This window comes from Diceros bicornis, chromosome 18, assembly GCF_020826845.1.
Source record: "Diceros bicornis minor isolate mBicDic1 chromosome 18, mDicBic1.mat.cur, whole genome shotgun sequence".
Classification (NCBI taxonomy): Eukaryota; Metazoa; Chordata; class Mammalia; order Perissodactyla; family Rhinocerotidae; genus Diceros; species Diceros bicornis.
Window position 1 is genome coordinate 30,215,783 of NC_080757.1, and position 17,980 is coordinate 30,233,762.

At 44.3% G+C, this 17,980-nt stretch overlaps 1 protein-coding gene across 9 annotated transcripts in view; it reads right to left on the reverse strand.

Annotated features, from left to right (window-relative positions):
- MSI2 (musashi RNA binding protein 2) overlaps window positions 1–17,980 on the reverse strand; it is a 388,953-nt gene that overhangs the window by 282,182 nt on the left and 88,791 nt on the right. The window contains exon 1 of one of the 9 annotated variants that reach the window (XM_058560599.1): window positions 7,284–7,338. The exons of the other annotated variants lie outside the window; for them this stretch is intronic. Coding sequence (XP_058416582.1) covers window positions 7,284–7,298 — 15 coding nt within the window. The 5' untranslated portion in view covers window positions 7,299–7,338. Of the gene's footprint in view, window positions 1–7,283; window positions 7,339–17,980 lie in introns of those variants that run through there. 9 annotated transcript variants of the gene reach the window in all.

The following is a 17,980-nucleotide window of genomic DNA, read 5'->3' on the forward strand; positions in this document are numbered from 1 at the left end:
TATACTTCACATCATCCCTCTCTGAATTTTTGACCCTCTATCTGTTTTTCCCTTCCTTCTTCTCTCGTAAGTCTCATTTTCAATTTAATCATGCTGGATGTTCTTGAATAGACCTCACAATAACCCAGCCAAATCTAAACTCGGGGCTGTAAACAGGAGGCACTCTGCTGCCACACCAGGAAGCTGGCAATGACCAAGAATGGCAAAGAATGACGTTGGATCTGTATGGGGAATTTTCAGGAGTGACATAAAGTCCCAGTAGAAATACTGAAGATATGGAAACCAAGATGATCATTCCAACAGCGCTGGATCTGTATTCTGTTTGCCATCTTGCCTAAAGCACTTCCCAAATGTCAACTGTGCATAGAGTAAACGCTAAGTGGTTTCCTTGACAGATCAGAGATAAACATCTTTATAAATTTTGGATTTTGAGAGGGAATGTAGGGTTCCTCAACAGTATAAAGGGAATAACACCAGTAAAAAAGCAGGAAAAAAAAAATATTTAGGAAGTTAAAGTTTTAGTGACAAATATCAGGATACAAGTTCAAGGCCTTGATGGGAAACCTTCTATCGTCAGGCTGAATCTGGGCCTGAATTAACTGTTAGTCAGGTCAAGTACTATATTACCACACACCATTTATGCCTATGGTTGCAAAAATGCAACACAGCTTCAAGTGACATCTCCTAAAACAATACAAGGTAATACTGCCATCCCACGACAATGTGTTTCTGAATATAGCTTCTTTCTTTACCTGTCTTTTATATTTTGTACAATCCTCTAGCTGTTTTTTGTTTTTTGCTTCTGTTAGTCTACCTTCCATGACCATAACAGAGAACTCAAGCATATTTCTTATCATTTGACCTGTTTACTAAATTGCTGAGTAGACACAGTAAATTGGTGTCCATCACCCATGCCACTTCCTCCCCACAAGCCTTTCTGTTATGCAGGAACCAGAAAATTGAGAGTTACTATTTCAGACTCCCTTGCAGCTAGCTATGAAAGGGGAAGTAGAGGATTCTGGGCTTCAGTTGTCTGCTTTGGCAGTATGGCCAGGGAGGCGTTTGGCTACTCTGTAGCAATAGCCTGCATCTCAGCTGAGAGATGGAGAATGGAGAATCTATTTTGCTGGAGAAGATCATGGCAAGGCAGTGGCACTAGCAGTGCTTCCTGACTGGGACAGGGTGGCCATGGTCCTAAACCCTGCAGCTGTAGCATCAGCTTCGCAATTTGCCAGGCGGCTTCCAGATGACAGAGGAGGCAACAACTACTTGGAGACCCAGATCTGCTGCATGGCTGAGAGTTGTTTCTCAAAGTACAACCTAGAAGTTTTTCTAGATCGCCTAATGATTCCTGTAAGCATTTTAATGCCCTCCAACAAATTCCTTTCTGCTTAAACTAGACAGAAGTGGATTCAGTTCTCCGCAACCGAAACCAGACCAAAACTTGGCCTGGATTCTTGTTTTTAAAAGTAGATCAACATCTTCATTTAAAAAAAAGACACACACAAACCAGAACCCTGAAATTTCAGTTATGTTTCTAACCGGCTCAACAACCTCGGACAAGGCACTTACTAATGTTTATTGGGTCTCAGTTTTCTCATCCATAAAATGAAAGAGTCTCCAACGTCCCTAAGACGGCTAAGGTCCGGTGATTCTAAATCCAGATGCCCTTTACTTTCATAATTCTGAATTTATTTTTGCAATCAATAAGATCAATGTCCCTCAGTCGGGGAAAAAAATATCCTCATTCTTAATAGAGTGGTGGCTTTCAAATCTTGCTCTGGGACACCAAGCTCCAGGCCAAGAAACTCCCCTTTCACCTGGAGATGGACATTCCTTTGAAGAAAGGATCCACAGTGGTAGAGACAGGTGGGTAGGGGTGGTGAATAATATTCTTTTATAGTTTCTTCTAGAAATGGAAGTGGTAGTCTTGGTTTCTGTATTGTTTATACTTTTTACAACAGAAAGTACTCATTGATTTTTTGTATAATTAAATAAATAGAAAATAGGCACAGCTTGCTTTCAAATTTTTATCTGTACGTACTATTTTTCCCCTCAAAAAGAAATAGATCAGTATGTTGACCATGATTATCTCTGTGTGGTGAGATTTCAGGGACATTTATTTTCACTTTTATACTTTTGGGCATTTCCCAAATTGGTTGCATTTATTAACCCAGTGGGTAAAAAGGACACTGAGGAGCCTCCTTGCTCTGAACCCTTCCCACGTCTGTGCAGGCGGCTGCATGGTTATGCCAAAAGTTCTGATTCAGGGGAAAGCTATTTCCATCCTCAGACTTGGATAAATGTTAACCAAGTAAGATAGACAGGTGGGTAGATCAGCCTGTTGAAGATAAGTAGGTAGGTAAACAAATTAAAGAGAAAGCTGTGCCACACCACACTAAAGAAGGGGGAAGTTTAAAGAATAAATTTAATCCAAGCTGAACCAAGAAACACTGGTCTTTTAAAAATTTAGCCTTACCCTGCAGCACAAATAAAAATGTTTACCATAAACACATACCATTTTTATAAAAACTAGTTAATATTTTTAAATTAAGTTAATCTCTCAAACTTCTGGTAAGGGTATAAAATAGTACCATCCTCCTTATATACATGTGTATATGTGTATACTATATGTATATATATAAAATCTCCTTTAAAACATCCATAGCCTTTAACCCAAAAATTCTACTTCCAGGTATACATTGTAAGAAGGAAACGAGAGATGTTGATAAGGGATCATGTTCAAGCATGTTCCCCATAGTGTTATTTATAATTATAAAAAATCACTAGCAAGCTAACTATTCAACAATAAGCTTTGGTAAAATAAAGTATACTTACAAGTCACAATACAGATATTCAGTAAAAACCATGCGATAAAAAAATAGTAAATTACAAAGGGAAAATACTCATGATATAGTTATAAAATCAGGTTAGGAAATAACGTGTGTGTGTCTTTTTTTGCCATGAAAAAAGGACGGAAGAAAATGCACCAAAATGTTAATAATGGTCATCTCTAGATGGTAAATAGTAGAGTTGGGGAGATTTTTGCCTAGTTCTTGTGGCTTTCCAGAATTTTCCCAAGTTTTTGTAACTGGAGCAGTAGGGCAAAAGCAGTAATAAATATTCTAATTAAACAAATAAACTGCCCAAGTCTCTCCTTTCTGTAAACGTCCAAATTAAAGTCAAAAGCACTTTTTATCACAGACCAATCTCGTAATTTTACCCATCAACTATCTGAATGGAACACACATTACTCACTTACCATGTTGCGGCTGGTGTAGTGTTTTATGCTGTTTTTTAATTAATTAATTTGAGTCACTAGCATTTGAAATGAGACTATTTTATGGGGCTGAAATTTACATTTATCTCCCTTTTTAAAGCCCATTTAACAAATTAACAAGAAAACAGCAGACAATCAAGGAAGTTACTGTGCCCACTTCATGTGTCATATATAAAATAGCAACTACAAGATTCCCATGAGGGTCAAATGAGAATGTCTGGTAAAGACCTCTGGATAAACTTAAATGCTATATAAGCAATAGTGAAATACTACTACTATCATTTAAAGTCCAGTTGTTTTGGCCCGGCCCCGTGGCTTAGCAGTTAAGTGCACGCGCTCCGCTGCTGGCGGCCCGGGTTCGGATCCCGGGCGCGCACCAACGCACCGCTTGTACGGCCATGCTGAGGCCGCGTCCCACGTACAGCAACTAGAAGGATGTGCAACTATGACGCACAACTATCTACTGGGGCTTTGGGGAAAAAAAGGAGGAGGATTGGCAATAGATGTTAGCTCAGAGCTGGTCTTTCTCAGCAAAAAGAGGAGGATTAGCACGGATGTTAGCTCAGGGCTGATCTTCCTCACCAAATAAATAAATAAATAAATAAATAAATAAATAAAGTCCAGCTGTTTCATGACTGCACATAGGGTTACTTAACTCTTAAAGAGGTCATGTCCGAGCACCAAGGAATCTATGGGACTCAATCCTCTGTGCAAAGCTCCCTGAACTGTGGCATGCAGCATCTCTCAGGATAAAGGGTCCACAGTGTTCCCCACGTAATCCATGACCCCACACAGGTAAGAAATACAGCTCACAGATGGGAAATCAATACAGCTGGCTGCTGATGACTTTTATCTAAAATCAAAGGAGCTCCAGCAGGGTCTCTCTCTACTTAAACCCTAACGGAAACATCTCGTGGTCAGTTGGCCATCACTGACTCTCCCAGAGGTCTTACCGCAGAGCAGACTGTCTAAGGGCTAAATCCTGATGACACATACCCCAGGACCTTGGTCTCTTTGGGCAGAAAGGAATCTCAAAGGGCAACAAAGGCAGCAGGTGGACAGCAGCCTCAGGTCTAACACTGGAAGCCAAAAGAAGTTTTTAAAAAGGGCCCTTTGTCCCCACAGGGACTCTGTTTTATTACAAAACAGAATGGCATTTCTTCCATTTGGAAAGAAATATGTAATCCAACCTTCTCCTGATTCAAACCGTCCTTTCCCACAATCTGTCTCAATTTGTGAGGTTTGCCTAAATGTTTAAGATATTTCGATTAAAGACAGCGGCGACAACACAAGACCTTGGGCGCCACGGCAGGCCTGAGCAGGGAAGGGCACAGGAGTCCCCCTTCTAACGGCAGCTTCCTAAGCTACCCAATCTGATGGCTTGAAATTAACTCGCTCAGTTAATAATTCAAACCCATGGGCTGGGCAAGTTTTAACGTTTCAATGTTGGTTTACAATGAACCCAGCAACAGTGTTTTAAGATGTTTGATTTTTAATTAGTCTATTGATTTACCAGTCTGGTTAACGATACTTTATTCCTGTGCCCTTTATTCTGTCTTCCATTCTTATTAAGAAAGAGTGGTGGTTACTCTGGTTCTTTTCTCCTCTGCACGAGGCCAGACTATGGCTCCCTCCCTCCTCAGGGGCACAGGATATGATGTTAAGAACAGACAGCACGAAGCCTGATCACTTGATTCTGCGTGGTCTTGGGCAAATTAAGGTAACCTGTCTGTGCCTCTGTTTCTTCATCTATAAAATGGGGTGACAGCACCTACTCACAGGAGTGGTGTGACCATTTAATGAGATGACTCACAAAAAACCCTCAGATCAGCATCCGACACAGAGGAACCGCTGAGAGACCTGGGCCCCTCTTTTCCCTTCCTTGGTGTTTCAAAAGCTGTCTAAATTGTTAATCTGAACATTTCAATATCTAATACTTTCTAAGAACAAGACCAGAATGAATTATTCATCAACAGGAGGGTCCTTTTCACAGGCAGATTGAAGAGTGCCTATTAAATAAAGTCTGTCCAACACGCTTTATTCCTAGAGGAACAGACAGGCTCAGAGACATCAAAACACTTCTCAAGGTCACACTGCTCAGCAGCAAGACGAAAACGGGTCTGAGAATGCATGGTCTCTGAACTACAACTGACCGTCCCTCTCACTGCACCTCGTTCCGACCTGTCTCCCCGCTGTGGGTGCACGGCTGAGGTGAGGAGGGAACACACGTGTCCTGCGACACCTGCTGCAATTCTGTGACACAGCCCAGAGTGTGGCATGACCCAGGCTTGTTGCAGGGACAACTGTGATGTCACTCTCGACAACATAACTAAAAATGGTACAAAGAGCGGCCGGTCATTCCCACCACCAGAAGCTAACAGTGCTACCAACCAACAGATCCAAAGCAAGCCTGAGAACCAGCTTCACCAGTATTCCCATAAAGCTCACCAAGCGATTCTGAGATGCAGCCTTGGAAACCACTGGTAGAGAAAATCCCATGGTAAGGACAGTATGAAGCTGTTTCTACCCCACAGATTGGTGAGGAAAGGCCAACACACCACAATGTTTTACATCCCAGTTCCTTCAGACATGCTGTTTCACCTTTCTAGAATGATTTTCCTTTCCTCGTCTATCTGGTAAACTCCTATGCATCCTTCAAAGCCCAGGTAAGAAAACAACTTTTCTTGAAAGCCTTCCCTGACAATCCCCTCCCCAGCTCACCCACCAGCACCTGCCATCTATTCCTAGGGCTGTGCTATTTCAGTCCATAACTTCAACTTGCCATTCACCCGCCTGTACTCCAATTCTGTAGCTCTCAAACTTTGTGGTGTCACATCATCACACTCTTAAAAAGCAAGGACCACCTAAGAGCTTTTGTTTCTGTGTGTTATATCTATCAATGCTCACTACATTAGAAATTAAAACTGAGACATTTGATATAAGAATACACACATCCCATCACCCATCAGAACAATGACATCAACGCAAGCTATGGAACCTCTGGAAAATTCCACTGTATATTCATGAAAGGATGAGCGGGAGAAAGGCAAATAAAGTCTCAGAATTATTATGAAAAAAAGTTTTGACATCACAGACTCCTTTTCTCGGGGATGCCCAGGTGTCCTCGAACCACAATTTGAGAACCACTGTTCTAGTTCATTCATTTACATGTCTGTGTTGTCTGTATTCTGGGAGCTGCCGGAGGGCAGAGTCTTTATCTTATGTCTTTCCGTGTTCCTGATGCCCCAAGCTGGCAAACTACCTTTAACCTCTCCCTCTCTGAAACTACCTAAGGCCCAGGAACCCTACCAAGCCAATTGTGGCTCCCGCTCACTGGAGGAGAACTTGCTGCCCACTCCATCTGCCACCCGGCGTCCAGGACTGCACAGCAGGAAGGGGTGGTCCGGCAGGGGTTGGGGGTTGGAGCAGGGGTGCCTCCATGCACAGGCCTATGCTACGGTGACCTGACCCACTCCCAGAGGGAAGCTTCCCTGCAGATAAGCAACTCGGAGGATGAGTACTCGTGACATTTATTTATAAAAGGCTGCTCCCTGGAGAACGCATGATACCTTTCAGGCAGGGATTTAAAATCTCCTGATTTGCTTTCTACCGATTCCCCTTAACAAGCCTGCAGGGAGGGACCCAGGAGCTGGGTCCTGTGGTTCCTAGGTTACAGGAGAAGCTGGAGGCAACAGTGAAGAAAATGGCTCTTCTGGGCCCGGTGGGGCAGGCCACGGAACCAAAGGCCTCTCCGAGGCCCGAGACGCTCCCCGAATTCCCAGCCAAAGCGACATCATCACAGCGACCAGTCCTCCTGGAAATGCCCCTATAAAAATGCCCCACACTCTGTCTGCACCAGCCCATTCTTCCTCCTCCAGCCACTCCCCCACCTCCATCTACTACACAGAGTATTTTCCACCAGCTGTCGGTTTCTCGGTTTCTCTCCTCATACAACTTAAAAAAAATCACGATTCAGGAAAACACACCCACGCATCTTGCTCACCGAGCGTGAAGCCATTCCTCTCGGCGTGGCTTTGTCTCAGCTCTACTACTGATAGTGGAGGAGAAGGAAATGCCTTTTTTATACCTAAGTGCTGCCTCATTCCTACCCGAGGAGGCTCCTACCTGGGTGTGCGTTTGCAAGTCTAATGTTGATATCACTATTTGAATACACGTTCGAGCTTGGAAAACAAGCCAATAGCTCAGAGGATCCAAGGCAAACTCAATCTGACAGCCACAGCCCTGACGGCTGCCAAGTCTGATTGACTAGCTGGATATATTTAGATATGGGGGAGGGAGGGGAGAAAGCACTGTTGTGCCACTGAACTCGAGAAGACTGTGTTGGTAACGACAGACTAGCAAATAAACAGCCAACAGCCATTCAACAACATCAGCTGGCGTCCCAGGCACAGAACCCTCGCCTCCGTCAACCACACACAATTTCAAAAGCCACCCACGCTCTCCCAAAAAAAAAAAAAAAAAAAAAAAGGCAATTAGAAAGGGTTCCGCCTCGGCATTCTCCACAATTATTCTTTAGAAATAAACAAACAAATAAGTAAATATATCTGTTCCTGTGCTTTCCCCTACCCCCAGTCCTCCCCTCTGCTTTCCCTTCTAGGCCAGACTGAGTACCGAGCAAGAACGAGGCCAAGGTTACTCAGTTAAGCCTTGGACCCTGTGCTTCTGCTTTTGCAAAGGTTCTGTTGTAAATCTGGCCCTCTGCACCATTAACTACTCCATGTGTGGAAATGAAAGTTAGAGGCTTTTCTTATTTCTTCTTTCTTTCGAGGGGTGGAAACACTTAAGAGTAGGGGGGTGGCTAGAGTTATTATTAATTAGAGACCCCTTCACCAGGTGGTTTGCACATTTCATTCCTTTAGGGGAGGGGAGAGGAGTGGAGAAGGGCCCAGGTGGGGAGCCAGCAGAGCCCAGCACAGAGACCAACCCTACCAGGGGCTGCAGACCTTGGGCAAATGGATTTACACCCTGTCAGCCTCAGTTTCCCAACTACAAGATCAGGAAAACAATACCCATCCCTGAGAGGATACACTCATTCATTCAACAAATATTTCTACTACATGCAAGGCCCTGTAGACCATGCTGAGATACGTCCACAAATAAAATTAAAGGTTAGACAAGATGGGCTGTATCCAGCTCTGAACACCTCCAGGACTACGGAAAGTGCTCGATGCACGAGAGCTACTCTGCCACAGCGACCCCCTCTGCTTGCTCCTCTCCAGCCTCCCTCACACCACTTCCTCCCCACATGGCCTTCTTTCAGCTCTTCTAGCACACTGAGCTTTTGAGCAGGCTATTTCCCTCTCTGCCCGGAAGGCTCTTTCCATCCCTCCTGACCTCACTCCACTCATGTTAAGTCACTCCTGGATGCCTCCCAACACACGCCCTTGTTCTGTGCTCTCATGTCACCCTCTACTCTTCCTCCACAGCACTTATCACAAGGTGCACTGATGCATCTATTTGTGGCGTTATTTTAGTGTCTGTCCCCCACGGTCTCCTGTAGGCTCCACGCAGGCGTCTTCCTTCACCACTGAATTTCCCCTTAGCATCTAGAAAAGCACTAGTAGGAACCTATTACATATCTGTTGGTGGAATGAATGAGTGAATGAATGAATGAATTGACCACTTAATGGAAATAACCCAGATGTCCTCGAAGGCCTCTCCTCCACCTCTAGAAACACGAGTCCATGGAACTAGTCCCCCTGCACATAAAACTATTGTGCTTCAATTTTCTCATCTGCAAAATGAAGTTCTGGTACACACTCAAGACCTTCGGATTTTTGTTTTTTTAATTAAGTCTCAACATAGGATACATTTCTCTGAATACGGCTGAGTCTTTAGAGACAGCAAATATTTTCTTATGAAACAAAAATAAGTTGGGTATCAATTGCTAACAGACAGGAAGTGCCACAGGTCTTGAAAACAGAGGTTCTTTTTTTTTTTTTTGCAAAGAATAAATAAATTGAGACTTTTGTTTTGGGCAAAATCCTGTGCTGTGAAGGATAAAAGCCAGCAATACTAAAAAGGAAATAGAAAAAAAAGAAATAAATAAATAGCCCAGGCATCGCTGAGCAACACATCCGGGTTAGCAGAGCAGAAAGGTCGCACAGGCCAAAAAATCCTAGGGCTTCGGTTTTTAGGACAAAACTCAATCCCAAATGGAGGCTCTGGGCTCACAGTGAAAGGAGCCAGAGGCCTTTCACACTAAATATTCAAGACCCAGTCCTACAGTTCCATGACCATGTTTGGGGGCACGATGTGATTTTTTTTCTTGCAGGGGTGAGGGAGGCGATGGTTACTGTATGCGTGGAAAACAGCCTTAAATGCAAGCCCATTAGAAAAGCACAGCTTTAATTTATCAATTAGACGCCATCTGTGGATTGTGTTCCTTGAAATAATTGTTGAATTTGACAATGCACTGCAGCTTTACAAAGTTTCTGCCATCCTTGATGCCGTTTAATTAAATTTCTGCACTTAACTTTGATTGCGCCGAAAGCACTGATGCCTTCCGCAGATTGAGTTCCTCGGCCACCTGCTGTGATGGAGCCAAGCGCCTTTCCAGAGCAGGAGGAAAATGTATCTTTTCTTTTATTTTTAAGCCTCACCTTTTCTCAATCTGCACCCAAAGGGAACCAAGTCTCCTGCTGCAATGGGGGGACCATGTCTCCAAACCCTGCCAGCACAGCCTTCGGCCCCTCACCACCTACACGAGGTCTTTCTGTTCTTTTATTGCATCTCATGGAGAGAGTTAACAAAACAGAATCCCAGACGGTTACCAAATGCAGAAAAGTGGCTTAAAATAGAACACAATAATTATCACAGAAAGCAACCAAGAATACAGGTTTCAGGTGGGAGCTGCTTCTGCTCTCAAATTCCCCACCCAGAAGGAAAATGCAGGTCAGCACACAGGATGGACCCCCACACCAGGAGGAGGCCTGGGACAAGTGGTCCACTTTAGCTGGCTAATCTTGATAGAGGAGCCTGGGCAACGGCGTATTTTCAAAGGATATTCGGAGGGCAATTTCTCATCTGCCTGGTTTCAGAGTGACAACAACTCCCACATAGGGCTTCCCATCAGCCTTCATTTATTTCTTTTTTTGTGTATATAATAAAATATACATAACAGAAAACCACCATGCTACTGCCTCTATGGATTTGACTACTCTAGGAAACTCATATAAGAGGAATCATATAGTATTTCTCCTTTCGTGACTGGTTTATTTCACTTAGCATAATGCCTTCAAGATTCATCCATGTTAGAATTTCCTTCCGTTTAAAGGCTGAATAATCTTCCACTGTATGTATATACACCTTTTGTTTATCCATTCATCCATCAACGGACATTTGGGTTGTTTCCACCTTCTGGCTATTGCGAATAATGCTGCTATGAACACTGGTATATAAATATCTGTTCAAGTCCTTGCCTTCTGTTCTTTTGGGTATATAACCAGATGTGCAACTGCTGGATCACGTAGTAATTCTATGTGTAATCTTTTGAGGAATCACCATACTGTTTTTCATTGTGGCTGCACCATTTCACAATCCCTCCAGCAAAGCACAAGGGCTCCAAAAGCCTTCATTTTTTTTTTTGGTGAGGAAGATCGGCCCTGAGCTAACATCTGCCAATCCTCCTCTTTTTGCTGAGGAAGACTGGCCCTGGGCTAACATCCACGCCCATCTTTCTCCACTTTATATGGGAGCCGCCACAGCATGGCTTGACAAGCAGTGCGTCGGTGCGTGCACAGGATCCAAACCAGCGAACCCCGGGCCGCCGCAGCAGAGCACACACACTTAACCGCTTGCGCCACCGGGCTGGCCCCCAGCCTTCATTTTTAAATGGACACTTTACAGTTATAATTCATGCACTAGGGTTGAACACTACCCTCTCCAGATTTTTTTTTTAATACAAATATTCTATGAGTGGTATTACATGAAACAAACACTTTAGTGTGGATTTTTTCAAGTAGGAAATATCAGAGGAGAGGCATGTAAAGAAAGAAAAGAATGTGAGGAAGGCAAAGTTAACAGGTGTGAAAAATAAACTTGACACTTTTTCTTTCCCCTAGAGCCGCATGTCCCCTCTAACTCAAAACCTCAAGTTCAAAAGATTTATGGACTACAGCTTCAAAACTACAGGAAAAAATTCTCAGGAAATGCAGTCGCAACAGTCGATGGATCATTACAGCAGCCACTTATGCAAGCCATAAACTCATGGGGCAAACAGAACTGGGTCAGATATTAATTTCCACAATGGGCAGGGTAACTAGAGACAAATTTAAGTTATTTCACCATCTCCCTTTCAAATCATGCAGCAAGCCTTCATCTCAAGAAAGTCACAGGATCTTCGGTTTAGGGAACGACGCCTGCGGTTCCCCCAAATGCAAGCAAAGACTTCCCATTACAGAGCTCTAGAACACTATTACAGAGCGAAATGGAAATGGAAATGGAAATTTACATTTAATTTAGATGTCTGAGTCCAACTCTGCTTCTACAACCTGCAATTTCATTTCCACATTCATTCTCTGACTGTTGAAAGTCAAACTCACTTTCTTTACAAAGATCCTGACACCACTGGGTTCCATGGGCCATCCACACAGATCTTGGGCCCAGGTACAAGTAAGAGTTTCCTCAGTTCCAGAAAGTCAGGATCTCAGGTCACCAAGGTATAACCCCTTCCTAAACAGCCAAATATCTCAACATCAGAGATAAATTCCAGCTTTTCCAGGAGAGCTCAGATTTTATGTATTTTCTTATTTTCAGCAAAGATAATTTGCAGACTATATAAGAAAATGGAATTTCATTGTTCCACCTTTTTAAGGCTGACCATATACAAATAAACTGACACAGGGGAGGGATCTTATGTTAGGCCACGTGTTCCTTTTGGGTTCAGAAAGTTTATTAACTGTTCACCCCATTCAGTGCAACTGAGATCCCTTCAGAAGGGAACTAACATAGGAGATACTCCGGGCCATGGACACGGAGACATGGAGTTAATATTCCACTTGTTACAATCCGTAGCAAATTTTACAGACAAGTTATAAACCGTCAGAATTAAGCAGTTCACACAGAAATCTGCATCTTCACCTTAACCATGTGGCACCTTTGCACCCTGTAATTAGCCTCTGTCGAATGAATATTAAGTCCTGTGGAGGGAGGAAGGGTCAATTATATCACCGAATGAAGAAAAGAGAAGACATTTGTCTTGGCTTCTGGTTCTGTCTTAAATTAACTTTTAATATGGAACAAAATGTTATATTCACTTTTCCTCTATTCTAAAATTTTTCTTCTGTGGAAGCAAGAGGATATTTTAAAAATTTAAGAGAACTGTAAAACCAGAGAAGAATCATTCCATGGGCATAAAGCTTGGTTCTAACATGTTCTCTTCATTGGTTTGCATGAACGTCTAGAAACAGCACTGACCTAAATTCTACCAGATTAAACTAGTTGGGACCATGTGGCCCTTACAGGCTGGGGGAGATTCGGGGACAAGGGGCAAGTCAACTCTGCAGCTGGAAAGTGGGACTCAGAGCCCCTGGAGAGGTATTCCTCTCGCGGATCCCCAAGCCACCTGGGCTCGGCCTTTGTCATTCTCCTCAGTGAAGCCAACACCAGCAGGAAAGAGACCCTAAACCTCCCACTGAGCGGCCTCTCCTAGAGATGAGAGAATCGGAGAAAAGTTAGGAAAAAGTAAAACTGTTAAAGTTTCCATTGTTGTACCCCTGGGCCTCGAATCCTTCGTGAAGTGAGGCAGGGTATAAATTCTACCAGTACACAAATTAAACATGTAAGCCCCAGCATGTGACAGCAACCCAGCTCCTTCTCTAAGCCCTGAAACTTCAGTCCATGGAAGACCCACAGCTTGCTCCACGTGGCTGTAAGCATCTGGCTTCTGAAGCCCTACCCGAACAAAACGTGTGTCCAACCTCTAGTGCCTTTTCACTTGCTTCAAGCATCCACTCCCTCACCTCATGCATGAGGGCAAAGAACTTTCTGGAAAACCATCTCTGGTGCTGAACCCTGGGACACCTTAAGCGGATTTCCTTAGAGAGAAGACGGAGGGCCAGGCTCCCTGAGTTGCCAATGAAGAGTTTCCCAAAATACCCTAAGTCACAAATAAAAGTGCTGAGTGACGTCACATGGGGTGGGGGCTTAGCAGAGGGGGTGACAGGCTAAGGCACTGACTAGGAGAATAATAATAAGGGAACTGAAAACTACATTCAGTGCGAAAGAAAGCAGAGTAAGTCACCTATAGAGGAAATGGCAGCAGGAGTCCCCCAGGGCCCAGCAGGCTTTAGCATGAGCCTTGACAATAGGGATTCCCCAGGGACAGGGCCCTGGAGCTTGGGGTGTCACTGGCTGACCACAGCCACAGGATGGCAGGTACAATTCCCCCACCCACCTTGCCGCCAATTAATATTAATAACGTTCCTATCAGCTTTTCTTGAGGGCTCACTCACACAACCCTGGGGGAGAGGCGGTGCTGGGAGGTCCATTTTACAGATGAAGAAACTGAGGCTCGGGCAGGTAAGTCCCTGTCCAGAGTTACAAAAGTTGGCAGCTGGATTTGGAGCACTTGTCTTTCTGACATCAAGAACCATGCTCTTAATTACCATCCCATTTTATCCCCCTTGCAGCTAAATTCATAATAACATTAAAATACCCACAGTGAGTCAGAACACAGATCTGCCCCACTGGGGACCTGAATAGTTTTTGACTGGGAGGGTCTTGGCAGAGATGTTCCCACCTCCCACCCCAAGCAGTGGGATCTCAGGATTCCAGGAACTGGGGAGGGTGGCTAAAACCTTTTCTCCTGCTACTGGGATGGCAGGACCACCTGTTAACCTGTACAAAGAGCAGCTCCCATTCTCCTTCCCAAGTTCTGATAGTCAGTGGCATCTCGGGACTTCGGTGGGCGAATATACTGCCCTCCATAAAACCAATATCGAAGTATCAGGAACGTCCCTCACTGGACCCTAGTGGCGTATCATCCTTGAATTTACCTATTTGAGCATGTTTACATTTCAATATTCATTACAATACTTCAGGTATAGTAACTTCTACACAACTGTTAGAAGTGCCATGAAAATCAGTACTTCTTTTATTTGCCCTAAAATTATTTCCCTCAAGCCTTGTATTTCTTGTATTCACGGAATCACTGTGTGACCTTTAGTCTTTAACCTCTCCGGGCCCATTCATTTGCACAATGAGAGCTTTGATCTAATGAATCTCCAAGGTCCCCTCCAATCTCTAACCATCAGGATCCCACATCCCATATTCACTTTCTGTTATACCACAACCCAATCCAATCTCACCTTTCCAAAAGGTTCTTGGACGTAAGTGATGCCTTTCTAGGGTGACCACTAGCCATAAGATGCCCTTGTGTAAATTAGAAAAAGACGCCACTTCCTCCAAATGGACACAGCCTCACCTTGGAGCAAAACTTGGCTTTCAACCCCTTAGTCAATAAGAAGCCTTGTTCCATGGACCACCCGAACAACCATACATGGCAGCCTTGTACCTTTCCACTGAATGTAACTGTGGCCTTACCGCTTAATTCTGCCAGCAGCAATTAATATTTGCTGATTGTATTATATGTACCCAGCACTCTGGTAACTTCTTTCTTGGTCTAAATGCTACAAATAGATGTACACTATAAAGACAATACAATCAACACCCACATACCTATCAGGCAGTTTAAAAAAGAAAAAAATATTAAATTTGCCTTTTCCCAATCCTATCCCCTTCCCTCTTTACTCAGAAGTAGCCATTATCCCGAATTTTGTGTGTACCATCCTCCTGCTTTTCCTTATAGCTTTGTACTATTATTTAATTTTGCATATTTTCGAACTTAGGTAAAAGGAACCACAGTGTCCCTACTCTCAGGGACTTGCTTGGCTCTTTCCTGTTAAGTTCGTGAGTCATCACCGTTGCAGGCAGCTGATGAGGCAAGAGCCATTGGACACTCACGAGGCAGACACAGCCCTGCCCTCAAGGCTCTGACAGTCAGGCCCGACTCTATCTAAAAGTCTGTCTGAATGCAGAGCCCTGGTTCTTAACTATTAGATAATTCTACCTCCCACCTATTTGAGAAGCTCTAATCAGAACTGCATCTGAGGATTCTGTAGCAGAAACTCCTTCAATGGTCAAGGTAGACCATTTCTAAATTCCAAAAGCGATCCTGGCCATTAGGTTCTTATTCCAACACCAAAAAAAATCAGAAAAACAAACACCCATATAAGGAGAATAGCTCTGAGTTTCCAAGAAAAGGCAGACGGTAGTTGATGAGGCTCCAACTATAGACTTGAGTCATTAAACGTGTTACCTGGCAAACATTTAACCTTCAACATTATTGCTGTCTTCCGAAAAGCCAACTTCAGCCCAAGACTGGAACCAGCCGACAGAAAAATGCCCGAAGGAGTCATTCTGGTTTTACAGGTACAAAATGCTGTCCAGAAAAAAACAAACAAAGAAAAACCCACAGAGGCTTCTCTTCTTTCCTTGGCCCTCAATTTTTCACTGAGGCTTTTCTTCGGGGGCAAACAGTTGCCAAGGTCTACAGCTGGGAGCCTTGTAATCCCCTTTGAAGCCAAGACCACCAAGTTGTGGGTCCCGGGAACAGCAGCCCCCAGAAGCCACCTCCTGCGGGGTACGCGGAAGTACCATTCAAGAAAGAAGCAGGGAAGCACCAGCGTGCCCTGCTGACCCCAGAGAGGGCATGGGGGTGGACAGGAATCCTGGCTGAGTTACCAAGTCAGCCAAGGTCAAAGGCAAGGCCAAAGACAGACTCAGTCAAGAGAAACAACAAAGTGCCTTTGGCTCACAAAAAAAAAAAAAGATTAATTTATTAATCTGGACAGCATGCATTTCTCCCTTGAGCATTTTCTCTCCATATTTACTGATCAAATCTTTGTAAATGAAAGCACAACCCTCTTACCAGATAAAGAAAGACACACACAAAAGCCCCTCAACTGAAAAATCAAGTCGGGCAGGTCATGATTTCACCTTTGAGTGAACAGGATGAGGCCACAAAGGGCTGGAAAGGGAGCTGGTGGCACAGCTCCCACTGGCGTCATCGTTAATAAGTAAGCAGCACTGGCCTGTGCAAAGCTCTCCTCGCCCCGGCAAGCGCGCTCACCGGGGCTGAGCAAGCACGACCCTCCGGTGCCAAGGAAGCACAGGTTCGGGGCTGAGCGGGAGAGAGCCGAGGTCTAAGTGCGCTGCCCCAGTGAGACTGGGGTGGCTGGATCCAGCTGTGAAGCCCGGAATCCTTAACCAGCCCCTGCTAAGCCGCCTGCTTCCTAATGTTTTTCCCACCCCGACCCCGGTGGCCTTGGAGGGTCCTGGAGCGTAAGCCAACCCGAAGCTGTTGCCCAGGAGACCAGAAGTTCAGAACTCTAAAGAGGCAGCAGGAGCGCACCCGCCTGGGTCTGCGGTTCTTGGCTGCTCTAAGAGGCAACTCCTCTGCAAGGGGTGAAGAGGGGCCTTTGTGGCAAAGAGCGAGGCTGTCCTCAAGGAGAAACAAGGCCAGGCCTGCTTTGTTTTCTCAGGAAGGCCTGAATCATTAGGGAGAGAGCAAGCACTGAGCAGAGAACAAATCAGCCTGGAGAACTGGGGCAGGGTCCGCTGAATGGGGCGGGCAGCAGGACAGGGACGTACACTGCAGGCGGGGAGGTGCGCCTCTCCCCAACTCCAAAATAACCACACCAATTTGCACACGAATAAGCAAACACAAAACCCCAAAGCGAGGACATTCAAAACCGAAAGCAGCTGCTAATCACCTGTTTAATTTTTTTTTCTTAAATTAGCTGCAACTAAGAATTTTCAAACTCTCAAGTACAATACACAGCTTAACATTTTCCTACACCTGTAAAACCACTAAGTTAAATCCCATTACAAAAGACTCCAACTTATAAAAGAGCAGTTCAAATACAGTTCTTATCAAAAACAAACAATGGAAAATGATTTAGGCAGAGAACATCAGTCGCTGGAAATTAACATTTGAAAAAAATTTTTTTACATAAAAACCATCTGTGTATTGAGACAGTGCACTCTGCTAAACCACAGGCCTAATTAAGGAACTAGGAACCGAGGCATTACATAGTAATGCATTAAGTTTTCTGTGTTTTCTTTTTTGAAGGCTTGCTGAAATCTTATCAATACGGAACGTGTTGTCCTTTCTTCTCTGTAAATCTAAAATGATGTCTATGTCAAATTGCTGAGAGCGCTCATGGCTAGCAGACAAAACACAACTTGCCTTAATCTGGGGTGGTTCTCTCAGGCCAGAATCCCCACCCGAGTGTTTCTGCTTAAAAGTCCAGCCAGGGCATAAACATATCAAGAAGATGAAAATGAAGAAGCTTGCCCACCGGGAAAGAAGTTACGCAAAGAGAGGAGAGCTGGTATGCGCGGGTAACCAGGTCCAGAATTAAAATATAACATCTTTCTGTCCCTCAGTCACTCTCTCTCCTGAGCAAAGGATTAAAAAAGACCAATTAACAGCTATCATCCAAATGGCACTTTACATCTTACAAAGCACTCAGTGGATATCTTAGTTGATGCACACTGCAATTCAGTGACATGAAGATAAGGAAACTAAGTCTCAGAAAGGTTAAATGGCCTATCTGGGGTCACAGAGCCAGTTAGGAAGAGACAGACCAGAGCCTGGAACCCAGCCAGGCCCTG